At 40.3% G+C, this 19,317-nt stretch overlaps 1 protein-coding gene across 7 annotated transcripts in view; it reads left to right on the top strand.

The window, feature by feature from the left end:
• LOC101157752 (NLR family CARD domain-containing protein 3) overlaps positions 1 to 19,317 on the top strand; it is a 59,546-nt gene that overhangs the window by 26,669 nt on the left and 13,560 nt on the right. For 3 of the 7 annotated variants that reach the window (XM_078929956.1, XM_078929959.1, XM_078929958.1), the window contains 2 exons: positions 13,533 to 13,611; positions 16,748 to 16,973. The exons of 2 other annotated variants lie outside the window; for them this stretch is intronic. In XM_078929956.1, the coding sequence (XP_078786082.1) occupies positions 13,533 to 13,611; positions 16,748 to 16,973 (305 nt within the window). The remainder of the gene's footprint in view (positions 1 to 13,532; positions 13,612 to 16,747; positions 16,974 to 19,317) is intronic. 2 more of the 7 variants (XM_078929957.1, XM_078929960.1) reach the window with 1 other exon arrangement.

Raw genomic sequence — 19,317 nt, 5'->3', positions numbered from 1 at the left:
ATGATGTCACATACGACAAAATCCATAAAGGAATGCGGCCGTGGTAAACAAAAAACGATCGCAAAAAAAAGTGCTGACTCGGCAAAAAGTTTTTTTTTCGGATTTTATTTTTAAGAATCGGCTAACGAAACCCAGATAACTTTGCCGGGTATATCCAAAGAAAGTTTTGAAATCATTACGTGATGGCGTCACGACCTACGGTTTGGCGGCCATTTTGTGCCAAAATATGCCATTTTGAGTTTTTCGCGTTTTTACACAATATGGAAAAATGAACTTTTTTTCGAGCGATTTTCACGAAATTTGACGCGCATGTCCCTAGCGTAACTCTACAATCACCTCTGGAGTTTCGTCGACCTTTGACCTCGGGAAAAGGCGGCCATCTTGAATTATCTATAAAAAACACCTTTACCACCAGATTCAAACGTAAACTTGTCGTTGGAATTTTCAGCGATCGTCTCGAAACTTTTTGGGCATCAATGGCAAGCTACTGTGGAAAAAATGTTGGAATTAGAAGTTGTAGATTTTGAACGGCGTACGCGTAGCAAGCTAGCAAAGTGGCGCACTGTTATAACTCCCATGCATTTCAATACTAAACAGTGAAAATTTAATGCATGCATTAATGCCTGAAACAGAATACATTGAAAAACACTGGATATGGACATATAAGGAATGTGGGCGTGGTTAGCATAAAACCACTGTTGCTAAGGACAAAAAAAAATTTACTTTTACGGATTTGTCCAAAACTGACGTCAATCTGTTCGTCCTCTCGAGGGGACCAAAACATAAAATGGTTGCTATGGAGATAAAATTAACAAAAAAGCCGCCATTTTGGAAAAGGTTTTTTTTTTTACCAACATATGACATATAGCTCTCATCAATGGAGGAATGTGTTTTTCTGAGTCAGTTGATGATGCTGATCGCTATGCTAGCACTTTTAGCTATGTTAGCATAGCTAGCATAGTTAGCATAATTAGCATTTCAGGTAATGTGTTTTTCTGAGTCAGTTAATGATGCTGATCGCTATGCTAGCACTTTTAGCCACATTAGCATAGCTAGCATAGTTAGCATAATTAGCATTTTAGGTAATGTGTTTTTCTGAGTCAGTTGATGGTGCTGATCACAATGCTAGCACTTTTAGCCACATTAGCATAGCTAGCATAGTTAGCATAATTAGCATTTTAAGTAATGTGTTTTTCTGAGTCAGTTGATGATGCTGATCGCAATGCTAAAACTTTTAGCCAAATTAGCATAGCTAGCATAATTAGCATATGCCGTTTTGACTAGCCATTATCAAAAGTGGGCAGTGAGGGCGGTGAGGGCGGTGGTGCGTAGAGTTGGGCGTGGAAGGCGGGTTGCGTCTGCGGGCCATACAACGCCGCTTGCGGCTTTAATTATTCTTCTCGTTTCTAACGGCGTCTTTGAGCTCAAATTTGACCCCCGCCACATACCCGAAAACTCACCAAAATTGGCACACACCTGGGATAAATTGAAAATGAATTTTCGGCAAAGAGAACGTCACCCCCCCCACGACGATGACATCACGGCGAGCGTTCCCGTAAAAAAAATGAATGGGCCGAAAATCGCTTATGGGGCCAAAAAAAAATATTTTGTAATACAGTTAAAAAACCAAAACACGCGTGTTGGAGATATCCCAAAGAAGTTATGAAATCATTATGGGATGGCCACACGACCTACGGCTTGGCGGCCATTTTGTGGCGAACTCAGAGAAATGGCGATTTTCGTGTTTTTTCACAATATGGGAAAACGACACTTTTGTTCAAGCGATTTTCACGAAATTGCACACACATGCCACAAACACGATTCTACAACTACCAAAGAAGTTTTGTTGACCTTTGACCTTGGGAAGGGGCGGCCATCTTGAATTTTCATAAAAAAGCACCTTTAGTAAGGTATTCAAACGAAAACTCGTCCTAGGAATTTTCATCGATCTTTTTGAAACTTCTTGGGCATCAATGGCAATCAATTGTGGACAAAATGTTGGAATTAGAAGTTGTAGATTTTGAAACACGTGCGCGTGGCGAATTCGCAACCGTCGCCATTTTAGCTAGCTTGCACATATTTTATCGGAATGTCGTGAAAATGAAATATACGATTCCCTGGCCCACACTGAACAAAACGATGTCAGATACGACAAAATTGATAAAGGAATGTGGCCGTGGTAAACAAAAAACGATCACAAAAAAAAGTGCTGACTCGGCTAAAAAAAAAAAATTCGGATTTTTTTTTTATGAATCGGCTAGCGAAACCCAGATAACTTTGTCGGGTATATCCAAACAAAGTTTTGAAATCATTACGTGATGGCGACACGACCTACGGTTTGGCGGCCATTTTGTGCCAAAATCGGCCATTTTGAGTTTTTCGCGTTTTTACACAATATGGAAAAAGGAACTTTTTTTTGAGCGATTTTCACGAAATTTGACTCGCATGTCCGTAGCATAAGTCTACAATTACCTCTGGAGTTTCGTCGACCTTTGACCTCGGGAAAAGGCGGCCATCTTGAATTTTCTATAAAAAACACCTTTGCCACTGGATTCAAACGTAAACTTGTCGTTGGAATTTTTATTGATCGTCTGGAAACTTTTTGGGCATTAATGGCAAGCTACTGTGGAAAAAATGTTGGAATTAGAAGTTGTAGATTTTGAACGGCGTGCGCGTGGCAAGCTAGCAAAGTGGCGCACTGTTATAACTCCCATGCCTTTCAATACAATACAGTGAAAATTGAATGCATGCATTCATGCCTGAAACTGAATACATTGAAAAACACTGGATATGGACATATAAGGAATGTGGGCGTGGTTAGCATAAAACCACTGTTGCTAAGGACAACAAAAAGTTTACTTTTACCGATTTGTCCGAAACTGAAGTCAATCTGTTCGTCTTCTCAAGGGGACCAAAACATAAAATGGTTGCTATGGAGATAAAATCAACAGAATAGCCGCCATTTTGGAAAAAGTGGGGTTTTTATCTACTTATGGCATATAGCTCTCACCAATGGAGGAATGTGTTTTTCTGAATCAGTTGATGATGCTGATCGCTATGCTAGCACTTTTAGCCACATTAGCATAGCTAGCATAGTTAGCATAATTAGCATTTTAGGTAATGTGTTTTTCCGAGTGAGTTGATGATGCTGATAGCAATGCTAGCACTTTTAGCCACATTAGCATAGTTAGCATAGTTAGCATAATTAGCATTTTAGGTAATGTGTTTTTCTGAGTCAGTTGATGATGCTGATCGCAATGCTAGTACTTTTAGCCACATTAGCATAGCTAGCATAGTTAGCATAATTAGCATTTTAAGTAATGTGTTTTTCTGAGTCAGTTAATGATGTTGATCGCTAAGCTAGCACTTTTAGCCACATTAGCATAGCTAGCATAGTTAGCATAATTAGCATTTTATGTAATGTGTTTTTCTGAGTCAATTGATGATGCTGATCGCAATGCTAGTACTTTTAGCCACATTAGCATAGCTAGCATAGTTAGCATAATTAGCATTTTAAGTAATGTGTTTTTCTGAGTCAGTTAATGATGTTGATCGCTAAGCTAGCACTTTTAGCCACATTAGCATAGCTAGCATAGTTAGCATAATTAGCATTTTAGGTAATGTGTTTTTCTGAGTCAGTTGATGATGTTGATTGCAATGCTAGCACTCTTAGCCTCATTAGCATAGCTAGCATAGTTAGCATAATTAGCATTTTAGGTAATGTGTTTTTATGAGTCAGTTGATGATGCTGATCGCTATGCTAGCACTTTTAGCCACATTAGCATAGCTAGCATAGTTAGCATAATTAGCATATGCAGTTTTGACTAGCCATTATTAAAAGTGGGCAGTGAGGGCGGTGAGGGCGGTGGTGCGTAGAGTTGGGCGTGGAAGGCGGGTTGCGTCTGCGGGCCATACAACGCCGCTTGCGGCTTTAATTATTATTATTCTTCTTGCACACTAACGGCGTCTTTGAGCTTAATTTTGACCCCCGCCACATACCCGAAAACTCACCAAAATTGGCACACACCTGGGATAAATTGAAAATGAATTTTCGGCAAAGAGAACGCCACCCCCCCGAAGTCGATGACATCACGGCGAGCGATCCCGTAAAAAAAATGAATGGGCCGAAAATCGCTTATGGGGCCAAAAAAAATTTTTTTGAAATACAGTTACGAAACCAAAACACATGTGTTGGAGATATCCCAAAGAAGTTATGAAATCATTATGGGATGGCCACACGACCTACGGCTTGGCGGCCATTTTGTGGCGAACTCAGAGAAATGGCGATTTTCGTGTTTTTTGACAATATGGGACAACTACACTTTTGTTCAAGCGATTTTCACGAAATTTCATACACATGCCACAAACACGATTCTACAACTACCAAAGAAGTTTTGTTGACCTTTGACCTTGGCAAGGGGCGGCCATCTTGAATTTTCATAAAAAAGCACCTTTATTGACGGATACAAACGAAAACTCGTCCTAGGGATTTTTATCGATCTTTTTGAAACTTCTCGGGCATCAATGGCAAGCTACTGTGGACAAAATGTTGGAATTAGAAGTTGTAGAATTTGAAACGCGTGCCCGTGAAGAATTCGCAACCGTCGCCATTTTAGCTAGCTCGCACATATTTTGTCGGAATAGCCTGAAACTGAAATATGCGATACCCTGTCCCACACTGAACAAAACGATGTCACATACGACAAAATCCATAAAGGAATGTGGCCGTGGTAAACAAAAAACCGTCGCAAAAAAAAGTGCTGACTCGGCAAAAAAAAATTTTTTTGGATTTTATTTTTAAGAATCGGCTAACGAAACTCAGATAACTTTGTCGGGTATATCCAAAGAAAGTTTTGAAATCATTACGTGATGGCGACTTGACCTACGGTTTGGCGGCCATTTTTTGCCAAAATCTGCCATTTTGCGTTTTTCGCGTTTTTACACAATATGGAAAAATGAACTTTTTTTCGAGCGATTTTCACGAAATTTGACTCGCATGTCCCTAGCGTAAGTCTACAATCACCTTTGGAGTTTCGTCGACCTTTGACCTCGGGAAAAGGCGGCCATCTTGAATTTTCTATAAAAAACACCTTTACCACCAGATTCAAACGTAAACTTGTCGTTGGAATTTTCATCGATTGTCTCGAAACTTTTTGGGCATCAATGGCAAGCTACTGTGGAAAAAATGTTGGAAGTAGAAGTTGTAGATTTTGAGCGGCGTGTGCGTGGCAAGCTAGCAAAGTGGCGCACTGTTATAACTCCCATGCATTTCAATACAATACAGTGAAAATTGAATGCATGCATTCATGCCTGAAACAGAATACATTGAAAAAGACTGGACATGGACATATAAGGAATGTGGGCGTGGTTAGCATAAAACCACTGTTGCTAAGGACGACAAAAAGTTTACTTTTACCGATTTATCCGAAATTGACGTCAATCTGTTCGTCTTCTGAAGTGGACCAAAACATAAAATGGTTGCTATGGAGATAAAATAAACAGAAAAGCCGCCATTTTGGAAAAAGTCGTTTTTTTATCAACTTATGACATATAGCTTTCACCAATGGAGGAATATGTTTTTCTGAGTCAGTAAATGATGCTTATCGCTATGCTAGCAATTTTAGCCACATTAGCATAGCTAGCATAGTTAGCATAATTAGCATTTTAGGTAATGTGTTTTTCTGAGTCAGTTGATGATGCTGATCGCTATGCTAGCACTTTTAGCCACATTAGCATAGCTAGCATAGTTAGCATAATTAGCATTTTAGGTAATGTGTTTTTCTGAGTCAGTTGATGATGCTGATCGCTATGCTAGCACTTTTAGCCACATTAGCATAGCTAGCATAGTTAGCATAATTAGCATTTTAGGTAATGTGTTTTTCTGAGTCAGTTGATGATGCTGATCGCTATGCTAGCACTTTTAGCCACATTAGCGTAGCTAGCATAGTTAGCATAATTAGCATTTTAGATAATGTGTTTTTCTGAGTCAGTTGATGATGCTGATCGCAATGCTAGCACTTTTAGCCACATTAGCATAGTTAGCATTGTTAGCATAATTAGCAAATCCAGCCTTGACTAGCTTTTAATTTGCGGGCTGTGAGGGCGGTGAGGTCAGCGGTGGTGCGTAGAGTTGGGCGTGGAGGCGGGTTGCGTCTGCGGGCCATACAACGCCGCTTGCGGCTTTATTATTATGGCCCGCAGCAGTCATAGACTGCAAGGACCATATTGTAACTGGTACGAGGGTCGAACACTCAAAAAGTCCAAAACGTCGAAAAAACGCGTCAAAACGCCAAAAAATGGAGTCAAAAGTCGCCCAAAGCACACAACGACACGACAATTGTGTAACGGAACAAAAATAAACACACACACGCACAACACCCCCGCACAAACGACAAAATTGTAGTCGCAAAAATGACGACAAAAACACAAAAAAGCCCCAAAAAGCCCTCAAAAGACGGGTTTAAAGCCAAAAAGACATGCCCAGCCTATAGTAAAAGACAGGCCGCATTGAAATACATAGGCCACCTGACTGCAAAAACTTCTATATTGTTTCTGCTTCGTTTCATTATTATTCTTCTTCTTTCTTTCTTCCACTTTGAGCCAAAATTTGACCCCCACCACATACCCGAAAACTCACCAAAATTGGCACACACCTAGGATAAATTGAAAATGAATTTTCGGCAAAGAAAACGTCACCCCCCCCACGATGATGACATCACGGCGAGCAATCCCGTCAAAAAAATGAATGGGCCGAAAATCGCTTATGGGGCCAAAAAAAAATATTTTGAAATACAGTTACGAAACCAAAACAGGCGTGTTGGAGATATCCCAAAGAAATTATGAAATTATTATGGGATGGCCACACGACCTGCGGCTTGGCGGCCATTTTGTGGCGAACTCAGAGAAATGGCGATTTTCGTGTTTTTTGACAATATGGGAAAATGACACTTTTGTTTAAGCGATTGTCACGAAATTGCACACACATGCCAAGACCCTGATTCTACAATAACCAAAGAAGTTTCGTTGACCTTTGACCTTGGGAAGGGGCGGCCATGTTGAATTTTCTTAAAAAAGCACCTTTAGTAACGTATACAAACGAAAACTCGTCCTAGGGATTTTTATCGATCTTTTTGAAACTTCTCGGGCATCAATGGCAAGCTACTGTGGACAAAATGTTGGAATTAGAAGTTGTAGAATTTGAAACGCGTGCGCGTGGCGAATTCGCAACCGTCGCCATTTTAGCTAGCTCGCACATATTTTATCGGAATAGCCTGAAACTGAAATATGCGATACCCTGGCCCACACTGAACAAAACGATGTCACATACGACAAAATCGATAAAGGAATGTGGCCGTGGTAAACAAAAAACCGTCGCAAAAAAAAGTGCTGACTCGGCAAAAAAAAAATTTTTCGGATTTTATTTTTAAGAATCGGCTAACGAAACCCAGATAACTTTGTCGGGTATATCCAAAGAAAGTTTTGGAATCATTACGTGATGGCGACACGACCTACGGTTTGGCGGCCATTTTGTGCCAAAATATGCCATTTTGCGTTTTTCGCGTTTTTACACGATATGGAAAAATGAACTTTTTTTCGAGCGATTTTCACGAAATTTGACGCACATGTCCTTAGCGTAAGTCTACAATCACCTCTGGAGTTTCGTCGACCTTTGACCTCGGGAAAAGGCGGCCATCTTGAATTTTCTATAAAAAACACCTTAACCACCAGATTCAAACGTAAACTTGTCGTTGGAATTTTCTTCGATCGTCTCAAAACGTTTTGGGCATCAATGGCAAGCTACTGTGTAAAAAATGTTGGAATTAGAAGTTGTAGATTTTGAACGGCGTGCGCGTGGCAAGCTAGCAAAGTGGCGCACTGTTATAACTCCCATGCATTTCAATACAATACAGTGAAAATTGAATGCATGCATTAATGCCTGAAACTGAATACATTGAAAAACTCTGGATATGGACATATAAGGAATGTGGGCGTGGTTAGCATAAAACCACTGTTGCTAAGGACAGCAAAAAGTTTACTTTTACCGATTTGTCCGAAACTGACGTCAATCTGTTCATCATCCCGAGGGGACCAAAACATAAAATGGTTGCTATGGAGATAAAATCAACAGAAAAGCCGCCATTTTGGAAAAAGTGGGTTTTTTATCAACTTATGACATATAGCTCTCACCAATGGAGGAATGTGTTTTTCTGAGTCAGTTGATGATGCAGATCGCTATGCTAGCACTTTTAGCTATGTTAGCATAACTAGCATAGTTAGCATAATTAGCATTTTAGCTAATGTGTTTTTCTGAGTCAATTGATGATAATGATTGCTATACTAGCACTTTTAGCCACATTAGCATAGCTAGCATAGTTAGCATAATTAGCATTTTAGGTAATGTATTTTCTGAGTCAATTGATGATGCTGATCACAATGCTAGCACTTTCAGCCACATTAGCATAGCTAGCATAGTTAGCATAATTAGCATTTTAGATAATGTGTTTTTCTGAGTCAGTTAATGATGCTGATCGCTATGCTAGCACTTTTAGCCACATTAGCATAGCTAGCATAGATAGCATAATTAGCATTTTAGGTGATGTGTTTTTTTGAGTCAGTTAATGATGCTGATCGCTATGCTAGCACTTTTAGCCACATTAGCATAGCTAGCATAGTTAGCATAATTAGCATTTTAGGTAATGTGTTTTTCTGAGTCAGTTGATGATGCTGATCGCTATGCTAGCACTTTTAGCCACATTAGCATAGCTAGCATAGCTAGCATAGTTAGCATAATTAGCATATGCAGTTTTGACTAGCCTTCATCAAAAGTGTGCGGTGAGGGCGGTGAGGGCGGTGGTGCGTAGAGTTGGGCGTGGAAGGCGGGTTGCGTCTGCGGGCCATACAACGCCGCTTGCGGCTTTAATTATTATTATTTTTCTTCTACTTTCTTTCTTCCACTTTGAGCTCAAATTTGACCCCTGCCACATACCCGAAAACTCACCAAAATTGGCACAGACCTAGGATAAATTGAAAATGAATTTTCGGCAAAGAGAACGTCACCCCCCCCACGATGATGACATCACTGCGAGCGTTCCCGTCAAAAAAATGAATGGGCCGAAAATCGCTTATGGGGCCAAAAAAAAATATTTCGGAATACAGTTACGAAACCAAAACACGCGTGTTGGAGATATCCCCAAGAAGTTTTGAAATCATTATGGGATGGCCACACGACCTACGGCTTGGCAGCCATTTTGTGGCGAACTCTGAGAAATGGCGATTTTTGTGTTTTTTGACAATATGGGAAAACAACACTTTTGTTCAAGTGATTTTCACGAATTCGGACATACATGCCACTAGCACGATTCTACAATAACCAAAGAAGTTTCGTTGACCTTTGACCTTGGGAAGTGCGGCCATCTTGAATTTTCAAAAAAAAGCACCTTTAGTAAGGTATTCAAACGAAAACTCGTCCTAGGAATTTTCATCGATCTTTTTGAAACTTCTTGGGCATCAATGGCAATCAATTGTGGACAAAATGTTGGAATTAGAAGTTGTAGATTTTGAAACGCGTGCGCATGGCGAATTCGCAACCGTCGCCATTTTAGCTAGCTTGCACATATTTTATCGGAATGTCGTGAAAATGAAATATACGATTCCCTGGCCCACACTGAACAAAACGATGTCACATACGACAAAATCGATAAAGGAATGTGGCCGTGGCAAACAAAAAACGATCGCAAAAAAAAGTGCTGACTCGGCTAAAAAAAAAAAATTCGGATTTTTTTTTTATGAATCGGCTAGCGAAACCCAGATAACTTTGTCGGGTATATCCAAACAAATTTTTGAAATCATTACGTGATGGCGACACGACCTACGGTTTGGCGGCCATTTTGTGCCAAAATCGGCCATTTTGAGTTTTTCGCGTTTTTACACAATATGGAAAAAGGAACTTTTTTTTGAGCGATTTTCACGAAATTTGACTCGCATGTCCGTAGCATAAGTCTACAATTACCTCTGGCGTTTCGTCGACCTTTGACCTCGGGAAAAGGTGGCCATCTTGAATTTTCTATAAAAAACACCTTTGCCACTGGATTCAAACGTAAACTTGTCTATGGAATTTTTATCGATCGTCTCGAAACTTTTTGGGCATCAATGGCAAGCTACTGTGGAAAAAATGTTGGAATTAGAAGTTGTAGATTTTGAACGGCGTGCGCGTGGCAAGCTAGCAAAGTGGCGCACTGTTATAACTCCCATGCATTTCAATACAATACAGTGAAAATTGAATGCATGCATTCATGCCTGAAACTGAATACATTGAAAAACACTGGTTCTGGACATATAAGGAATATGGGCGTGGTTAGCATAAAACCACTGTTGCTAAGGACGATAAAAAGTTTACTTTTAACGATTTGTCCGAAACTGACGTCAATCTGTTCGTCTTCTCAAGGGGAACATAACATAAAATGGTTGCTATGGAGATAAAATAAACCAAAAAGCCGCCATTTTGGAAAAAGTGGGTTTTTTATCAACTTATGGCATATAGCTCTCACCAATGGAGGAATGTGTTTTTCTGAGTCAGTTGATGATGCTGATCGCTATGCTAGCACTTTTAGCCACATTAGCATAGCTAGCATAGTTAGCATAATTAGCATATGCAGTTTTGACTAGCCTTCATCAAAAGTGGGCAGTGAGGGCGGTGAGGGCGGTGAGGGCGGTGGTGCGTAGAGTTGGGCGTGGAAGGCGTGGAAGGCGGGTAGCGCCTGCGGGCCATACAACGCCGCTTGCGGCTTTAATTTTTATTCTTCTTCTTTCTTTCTTCCACTTTGAGCGAAAATTTGACCCCCGCCACATACCCGAAAACTCACCAAAATTGGCACACACCTAGGATAAATTCAAAATGAATTTTCGGCAAAGAGAACGTCACCCCCCCCACGATGATGACATCGCGGCGAGCAATCCCGTCAAAAAAATGAATGGGCCGAAATTTGTTTATGGGGCCAAAAAAAAATATTTCAAAATAGACTTATGAAACCTAAACACACGTGTTGAAGATATCCCAAAGACGTTATGAAATCATTATGGGATGGCCACACGACCTACGGCTTGGCGGCCATTTTGCGGCGAACTCAGAGAAATGGCGATTTTCCTGTTATTTGACAATATGGAAAAACGAAACTTTTGTTTAAGCGATTTTGACGAAATTGCATACACATGCCAAGACCTTGATTCTACAATAACCAAATAAGTTTCGTTGACCTTTGACCTTGGCAAGGGGCGGCCATCTTGAATTTTCATAAAAAAGCACCTTTAGTAACGGATACAAACGAAAACTCGTCCTAGGGATTTTTATCGATCTTTTTGAAACTTCTCGGGCATCAATGGCAAGCTACTGTGGACAAAATGTTGGAATTAGAAGTTGTAGAATTTGAAACGCGTGCGCGTGGTAATTTCGCAACCGTCGGCATTTTAGCTAGCTCGCACATATTTTATCGGAATAGCCTGAAACTGAAATATGCGGTTCCCTGACCCACACTGAACAAAACGATGTCACATACGACAAAATCCATAAAGGAATGTGGCCGTGGTAAACAAAAAACGATCGCAAAAAAAAGTGCTGACTCGGCTAAAAACAAAAATTTCGGATTTTATTTTTAAGAATCGGCTAATGAATCCGAGATAACTTCGTCGGGTATATCCAAAGAAAGTTTTGAAATCATTACGTGATGGCGACACGACCTACGGTTTGGCGGCCATTTTGTGCCAAAATCGGCCATTTTGAGTTTTTCGCGTTTTTACACAATATAGAAAAATGAAGTTTTTTTCAAGCGATTTTCACGAAATTTGACGCGCATGTCCCTAGCGTAAGTCTACGATCACCTCTGGAGTTTCGTCGACCTTTGACCTCGGGAAAAGGCGGCCATCTTGAATTTTCTATAAAAAACACCTTTTCCTCCAGATTCAAACGTAAACTTGTCGTTGGAATTTTCAGCGATCATCTCGAAACTTTTTGGGCATCAATGGCAAGCTACTGTGGAAAAAATGTTGGAATTAAAAGTTGTAGATTTTGAACGGCGTGTGCGTGGCGAGCTAGCAAAGTGGCGCAGTGTTATAACTCCCATGCATTTCAATACAATACAGTGAAAATTGAATGCATGCATTCATGCCTGAAACTGAATACATTGAAAAACACTGGATATGGACATTAAAGGAATGTGGGCGTGGTTAGCATAAAACCACTGTTGCTAAGGACGACAAAAAGTTTACTTTTACCGATTTGTCCGAAACTGACGTCAATCTGTTCGTCCTCCCGAGGGGACCAAAACATAAAATGGTTGCTATGGAGATAAAATCAACAGAAAAGCCGCCATTTTGGAAAAAGTGGGTTTTTAGCAACTTATGACATATAACTCTTACCAATGGAGGAATGTGATTTTCTGAGTCAGTTGATGATGCGGATCGCTATGCTAGCACTTTTAGCTATGTTAGCATAACTGGCATAGTTAGCATAATTAGCATTTTAGGTAATGTGTTTTTCTGAGTCAGTTGATGATGCTGATCGCAATGCTAGCACTTTTAGCTATGTTAGCATAGCTAACATAGTTAGCATAATTAGCATTTTAGATAATGTGTTTTTCTGAGTCAGTTGATGATGCTGATCGCAATGCTAGCACTTTTAGCCACATTAGCATAGTTAGCATTGTTAGCATAATTAGCAAATCCAGCCTTGACTAGCTTTTAATTTGCGGGCTGTGAGGGCGGTGAGGTCAGCGTTTGTGCGTAGAGTTGGGCGTGGAAGGCGGGTTGCGTCTGCGGGCCATACAACGCCGCTTGCGGCTTTAATTCTGATTTGAGTTTTAAAAATATAACATAAAACCAGTCTGTTTCAGCCAGGTTGCCTCAGAAAGTCAAACTTCTACCTGAGTGTTACAAATAACAGAAGCAATTTTGTTTGTCTGGCAGTAGATCAAGAACATGTTTTTGCCTGTTCTGTGAAGTCCGCATACATTTTTACACTTATAAACTTTTAATAAATCAGGCCTTTAGAAAAAAGTACAGGGTCCTTGAGTTGTGAAGAATTCTGTTTAATGAATCAAATGAACACAAGGGGATGCATTCAAAAATAAAGATGCTTCAACTTAACTCAATGAACCAACTTAACACTAAGTGGAGAAATCCTGGTTCTTCCTACTAATTCATCAGATAGTCTTTAGCTGTAAACACTGCTCAAACAAGCTGATCTGTTTATGTCATGAGATTTCACCACTGATCGACATCAAGCTCCTTGAAATGTTTGCTCTACGGCACTACAGTGGAGAAGGTCACATCTACCAAGGACTTTGAACAGTAGTGGATCAATAAACATAAACAGAATGCCACAAATGAGTATAGCCAAAGCTTTTAATTCTTGTCATGACTGAATGTATACCCACAACTTCTGGTTCAGTGTTCACATATAAATATGGCTTCACATCCATTCACCTTCTGGTCTCTGTGTGCACTGATGGAATGGGAGCTAAATGTTGATTCCTCCACAGGGAGGACCTACTGACCTCAGGAGCTCTTGGTGGTCATTCTGCACACCAGGATCAAACACAGCTGGACTCCATATTTCTGGTTTGTTTATGTACAACAACTATGATTCCATCCATTGTGTTCACTGTCTTTACATTGCACTTTGTAGGATTATCTGAGCCCATTTATAATCCTATAGTATAGCTGGGATTTATCAAGTATTTGCTATCAGTAAGACATGTTTATGTTAAATGAAATATTGGTAAAATCCTGCTTCATAAGTTTTATGGTGTATTCAGACATGACACATTTGGATTGTTTAAAGTGAACCTAAGTTCAACCAAACAGCCACAGTAGCCAGGCATTATGGGATGTAAACAGAGAGCCGCATACAAACATGGAGCAACAATGAGACCTAGGAACTCATTGAAATGTGGTTGGGTGAATGCAGGCTCATTAAAACAATTTTTAGCGTGATACACATTGCTTCTCACTGTTTTCCCAACAATCTATATGTCAAACACTTATCAGCATGTCTCCTAGGTGGAGGTTGGCACCAGTGATTGGCAGCAGAACCGCCATCACAGTGTGAATGTGTGTATACGGGTTAATGGGACGGTGACTGTATTGCACTTTGGGCTTTAAAAAAAAGGTAGAAAGGGGCTTAATGAGTACACATATTTTACCATAGCTGCCATATTTCCGCAAATGTACATAAATAATAAAATATGTTTGCTAGTCTTTTCTTGGTAATTGTGGTGCGCATACCCATAAAATGAAATTTGCTAATTTAGGAACTATTGTCAGTAAAACAGACAACACATAGTGGCTGTCTCCAGTGGCGCCTCCAGAAATTTTTCATGGGGGTGGCCAGTGGGGGGCCACATTAAATCTTGGGGTGGCACACAAAAACCATGAGCTATATTTTTAAAATTCATTCTACCAAACGTAGTAAAACAACCTTTAGAAAACCAACAGAAAGATAAATGCCTACTGATATTTTGTAGAACATGAACTTATAGTAGATACTACTAGTATAATAACTAATAGATACTAGTAGATACCATTAGTAGATACTACTACTGATATATATTTATTTTCTTTTGTTTATATTTAATGCTTTGGTGTGTCTGCTTGGGCTGTTCGGCTCTTGACTGAGAGATATCTATAATAAACAAAAAATGAAATCTGTTGTTCTGAAATAATAATAAAATATCCTTCTAATTATTAATTATATCTGTTGACATTTCTATTCAGACTAATAATCATGAAACGTTTTTATTATTAGGGTAACATAATTCTAACTTCACCAGTTGGTCCAGGAACAGGTGGAGCCCCTGCTTATGCTGAGTTCTGCCTTGCTTCTCAGACCAATGATGCTGACTGTCCCTCCTCTGATGCCGTCTCATCTTTGTCTTCCTCATTCTCTTCTGTCATTCATGCTGCTCTGTCTCATCTTCCTCCTCCTCCTCACTACTCCTCTGTTGCTCCCCTATCATCTCTTTCACTCCTTCTGCTGCACTTTTATTCTTAAAATAAGAATATATGTTGAATTTCTCTTCATTCTCTGAAAATGGACAGACACAAGCATCAACTAATGTCTATAGGTAACTCTGTGCAAACAAAAACACATCAAAATGTTGCGGTAACACAACAACCAGTGCTTAAATAGTGCCATGAAAATGAGTGGCTTGTGACAGGGACATCCTTTTTTTACTTATTAATAAAAAGTAATGACACATCCACCGCCGCTGATGAAGTGGCGTATTTGCACCAAGTATTTGCACACAGGGTTTACATGTTTTGCAGACCGCATGTTTTTTACACCTTTGCAGCTGTATTTATTTAATATTTATTTCTTTATTTAATAAGAATCTAATTTTTGATAGCAATTTTTCGTAATAATTTGAGTGATATTTTTAATTATTTAATATAAATGTCATTTGTGATGTCCTTTATTGATGTTATATTATACAGATTATTTCTGAATGTCGTGTTGCTGCCATAGATAAATGAAATTTCCCCATTGTGGGATTAATAAAGTCATCTATCTATCTATCTATCTATCTATCTATCTATCTATCTATCTATCTATCTATCTATCTATCTATCTATCTATCTATCTATCTATCTATCTATCTAATCTATCTATCTATCTATCTATCTATCTATCTATCTATCTATCTATCTATCTATCTATCTATCTATCTATCTATCTATCTATCTATCTATCTATCTATCTATCTATCTATCTATCTATCTATCTATCTATCTATCTATCTATCTATCTTATCTATCTTATCTATCTATCTATCTATCTATCTATCTATCTATCTATCTATCTATCTATCTATCTATCTATCTATCTATCTATCTATCTATCTATCTATCTATCTATCTATCTATCTATCTATCTATCTATCTATCTATCTCTAAAGTACAGTAAACAGATTGTTAAAGACCCACGGAAAATTAACAGGAAAAGAAACGTAGCATTTTGGGATGTGTGATTGTGTGTGCGTGCGTGCGTTCTCGCGCGCACGCGTGTGTGTGCGCGCTGAAACCGGTGCTCGCGCGATGCAGGAAGAGAGGGGGGAGAGCGCGTGTGAGGGTGTGGAGCGCATACGCGCGCGGTCAGTCGCCGTTTTGGACTTAAGGAAAAAGTAATAAAGAAAGTTCATCTTTAGTGACTGAGACTGGTTCTTTTGTCTGACCGGCCCGGAGGATCTGAGGGTTCGAACGCGGAAGTGAACCACGCGTCTTATTCATTCTGCGTCCAGCGGCTCCTCTGTAGATGTCTGCGAACTCAAAGGCAGCAGGGAGGGGAGGGGGTGAGGGCCGGTTTAGGTGATCAGAGCGACTTGCCCGCTTGCTGGCTGTGCATTTGGGATGAAACGCACAACTGATGCTACCACAGCTTATAGTGGCCACTGGGGTGGCCAGGTGTCGGAGAGGGGTGGCCGTGGCCACCCCTGGCCACCCCCTGGTGGCGCCACTGGCTGTCTCAACTACAAAACAAGTAGGAATAGCGTGGATATATGCTGGGAAATGTCATTGGGCAATTGAAATTGGATTAAAAACATCAAATGTTCTTGTTTATTTTCCCCTCATTACTTGTTCTTATAACCCAAGACTTTAGAAAGTGTTGCACATTTGGTGTTAATGGGCTCAGTTTGTCCAACATGGCTCTGACGTTTGGTTCGATCCCTTCACATTTATTTGCTTATTCATCTTGCAGCTACTGGAAAAAAACATTGTCACATTTGTGAAGAAGGAGCTGAAGAAGATCCAGAAGTTTCTGAGTCCAATTGATCCAACAAGGTTTAATAGTCAGAGGGAGGATGAGGAGGACCTGGATGGAAACGATAAAGAGCAGAGAAGCAGTGTAGAATCCTTGATGAAGATCACAGTGAACTTCTTGAGGAGAATGAAGGAGGAGCAGCTGGCAGATCGACTGCAAATTAGTAAGAAAGTTCATCAAAAAAATTTCCTTTCTGAATAAATAAAGATTTACTGACAAGTTATTATGCAAATGTAATTTATCTATGATTTTTCAAATTAGTCAATGCAAATGACATGCCTAACTCCGGATTCTGGAAAAAAAAAGAAGAGACCTTAGGGATGTCCACATGACGGAGGGATCTTTTCCCAGGACAAACAAACAACATACCAGAATTCTCGGAGAAGAATTAGTTTATCTAACTCTACAACCACATGTTTGAATAGTGTAGCAGATGGGCTTCATCCAGATAGAACTGGGGCCACGAGATGGGCCAGAGCAGAGGTCCACGGTCAGGTACAGGACCACGGACGAGCCAACTGGGGGAGAGTGGGAAAGAGGGACAACTCATTAACCACAGCTCCAAACATATATAAATAAATGATCAAGAATAGGAGACAAGGAGAGGAGAAGTAGATGAGAATAGAGGATAGAACCCCGGTGCACCAAACTTTTCCCAGTTTCTAACTTCTAGCAGCCTCCTAGCTACTAATTGTTATTGTTAATAAATTTAATTCAAACATGTTAATAGTAAGTTGCATGCACTATGCTACATATAGCGGATGGTAATAATAACAATAATAGAAAGTCTACATTTTTACGATATCAATATTAATACAATATAGGATTAATCTAAGCAGGGGAATGGGCCGCCATGGTCCAGTTAATGAAATCATGTTCCCTATGCGAAGAAATATGTATAATGGATGTGTTGAAAATTGTATTCATTCCCAAAAAACTTCATTACAGCAGGTAATGTAGGGGGAGCATTAAGTTAAACATTCTCTAATTACTAGCTAGCCTGGAAATAAGCCTTTCCAAAGAGGTATATTTTTAAGCCTATTAATGGCACATTGTACTTTTGTACGAAGAGGATTTTGTTACGGAAAGCACGGTTCTTTTTTTACCACGAAAGAAAGTGGTCAGTCGGAAACTCCACACTATATTACCAAAAGTATTGGCTCACCTGCCTTGACTCTCATATGAACTGGAGTGGCGTCTCATTCCTAACCCGTAGAGTTCAATATGATTCTGGTCCACCTTTTGCATATATTACAGCTTCAACTCTATTGGGAAGTCTGCCCACAAGGTTGAGGAGTGTTTTCTAGGAATTTTTGACCATTCTTCCAAAAGCGCATTGGTGAAGTCTCACACTGATGCTGGTGGAGAAGGCCTGGATCTCAGTCTCCGCTGTAAAGGCCTGTTCACACCGGGACGAATTTCGCCGGCGATTTTCGCCGACGTTTAACGCCTCGTGACTAAACAAAGGGCCCCAATGAGAGTGTGCACACCGACGCGAAAAAACGCCAGGCGTTAAAGCGTCGAAAAAAAAAAACGCCTCGGGTTCGTTTTTTTTTTTCGACGCGTCGCGTCGAAATCTACTCGACCAATGAGAACGGCGCTTTTGCTCACGTGTCTGGAGCTTCTGAAGTTACAGTAAAACACAACTTGGGGGCGCTCAAACACAAAACTGCCTTGCTGAGCACACATACCAGCGAAGAAGATAGACGCCAAGTAGCGTCTACACTGCCGCGAAGCAATAATGACGGACATTCTAAAATATCCCCGAACCAAGCACCAGTTGGAGCTACTGGTGCTTGAAATATTCATGTTTTCTTTGTTTGATTCTGACAAGCGCGTAAATACTTGCTCTCTTCTTCTGAGTGAAAAGCGACTTTAAGAAGCGTAAAGTTGCGCAGCGCCACCTTGTGTACAGGAGTATTTCTGTTTTACATTAAGCGCCATCTAATGTCAGGGAATGAAATTGCATGTTCACTCCACTCATCGTCAGCGAAAATCGCCTGGGTGTGAACACAAAAAACGTGACGAAAAACGCTGGCGAATAACGCCTGGCGAATATTCGTCCCGGTGTGTACGGGCCTTAATTCATCCCAAAGGTGTTCTGTGGGGTTCAGGTCAGGACTCTCTACAGACCGGTCAAGTTCATCCACACCAGACTCTGTCATCCATGTCTTTATGGACCTTGCTTCGTGCACTAATCCACCATCATGTTGGAACAGGAAGGGGGCCCTCTCCAAACTATTCCCACAAGGTTGGGAGCATGGAATGGTCTAAATGTTTTGATTTCTGAATCATTCAGAATTCCTTTCACTGGAACTAAGGGGCCAAGTACTGAAAAACAAGCCCACACCATAATTCTTCCTCCACCAAATTTCACACTCAGCACAATGCAGTCCCAAATGTACCATTCTCCTTGCAACCTCCAAACCCCGGCTCGTCCATCAGATTTCCAAATGGAAAAGCGTGATTCATCACTCTAGAGAAGGCGTCTCCACTGCTCTAGAGTC

Source organism: Oryzias latipes, chromosome 13, assembly GCF_053564925.1.
Source record: "Oryzias latipes strain Hd-rR chromosome 13, Olatipes_Hd-rR_3.1".
Classification (NCBI taxonomy): Eukaryota; Metazoa; Chordata; class Actinopteri; order Beloniformes; family Adrianichthyidae; genus Oryzias; species Oryzias latipes.
The sequence above is the reverse complement of the archived record's forward strand: the minus strand, read 5'-3'. Positions and strand labels throughout refer to the sequence as shown.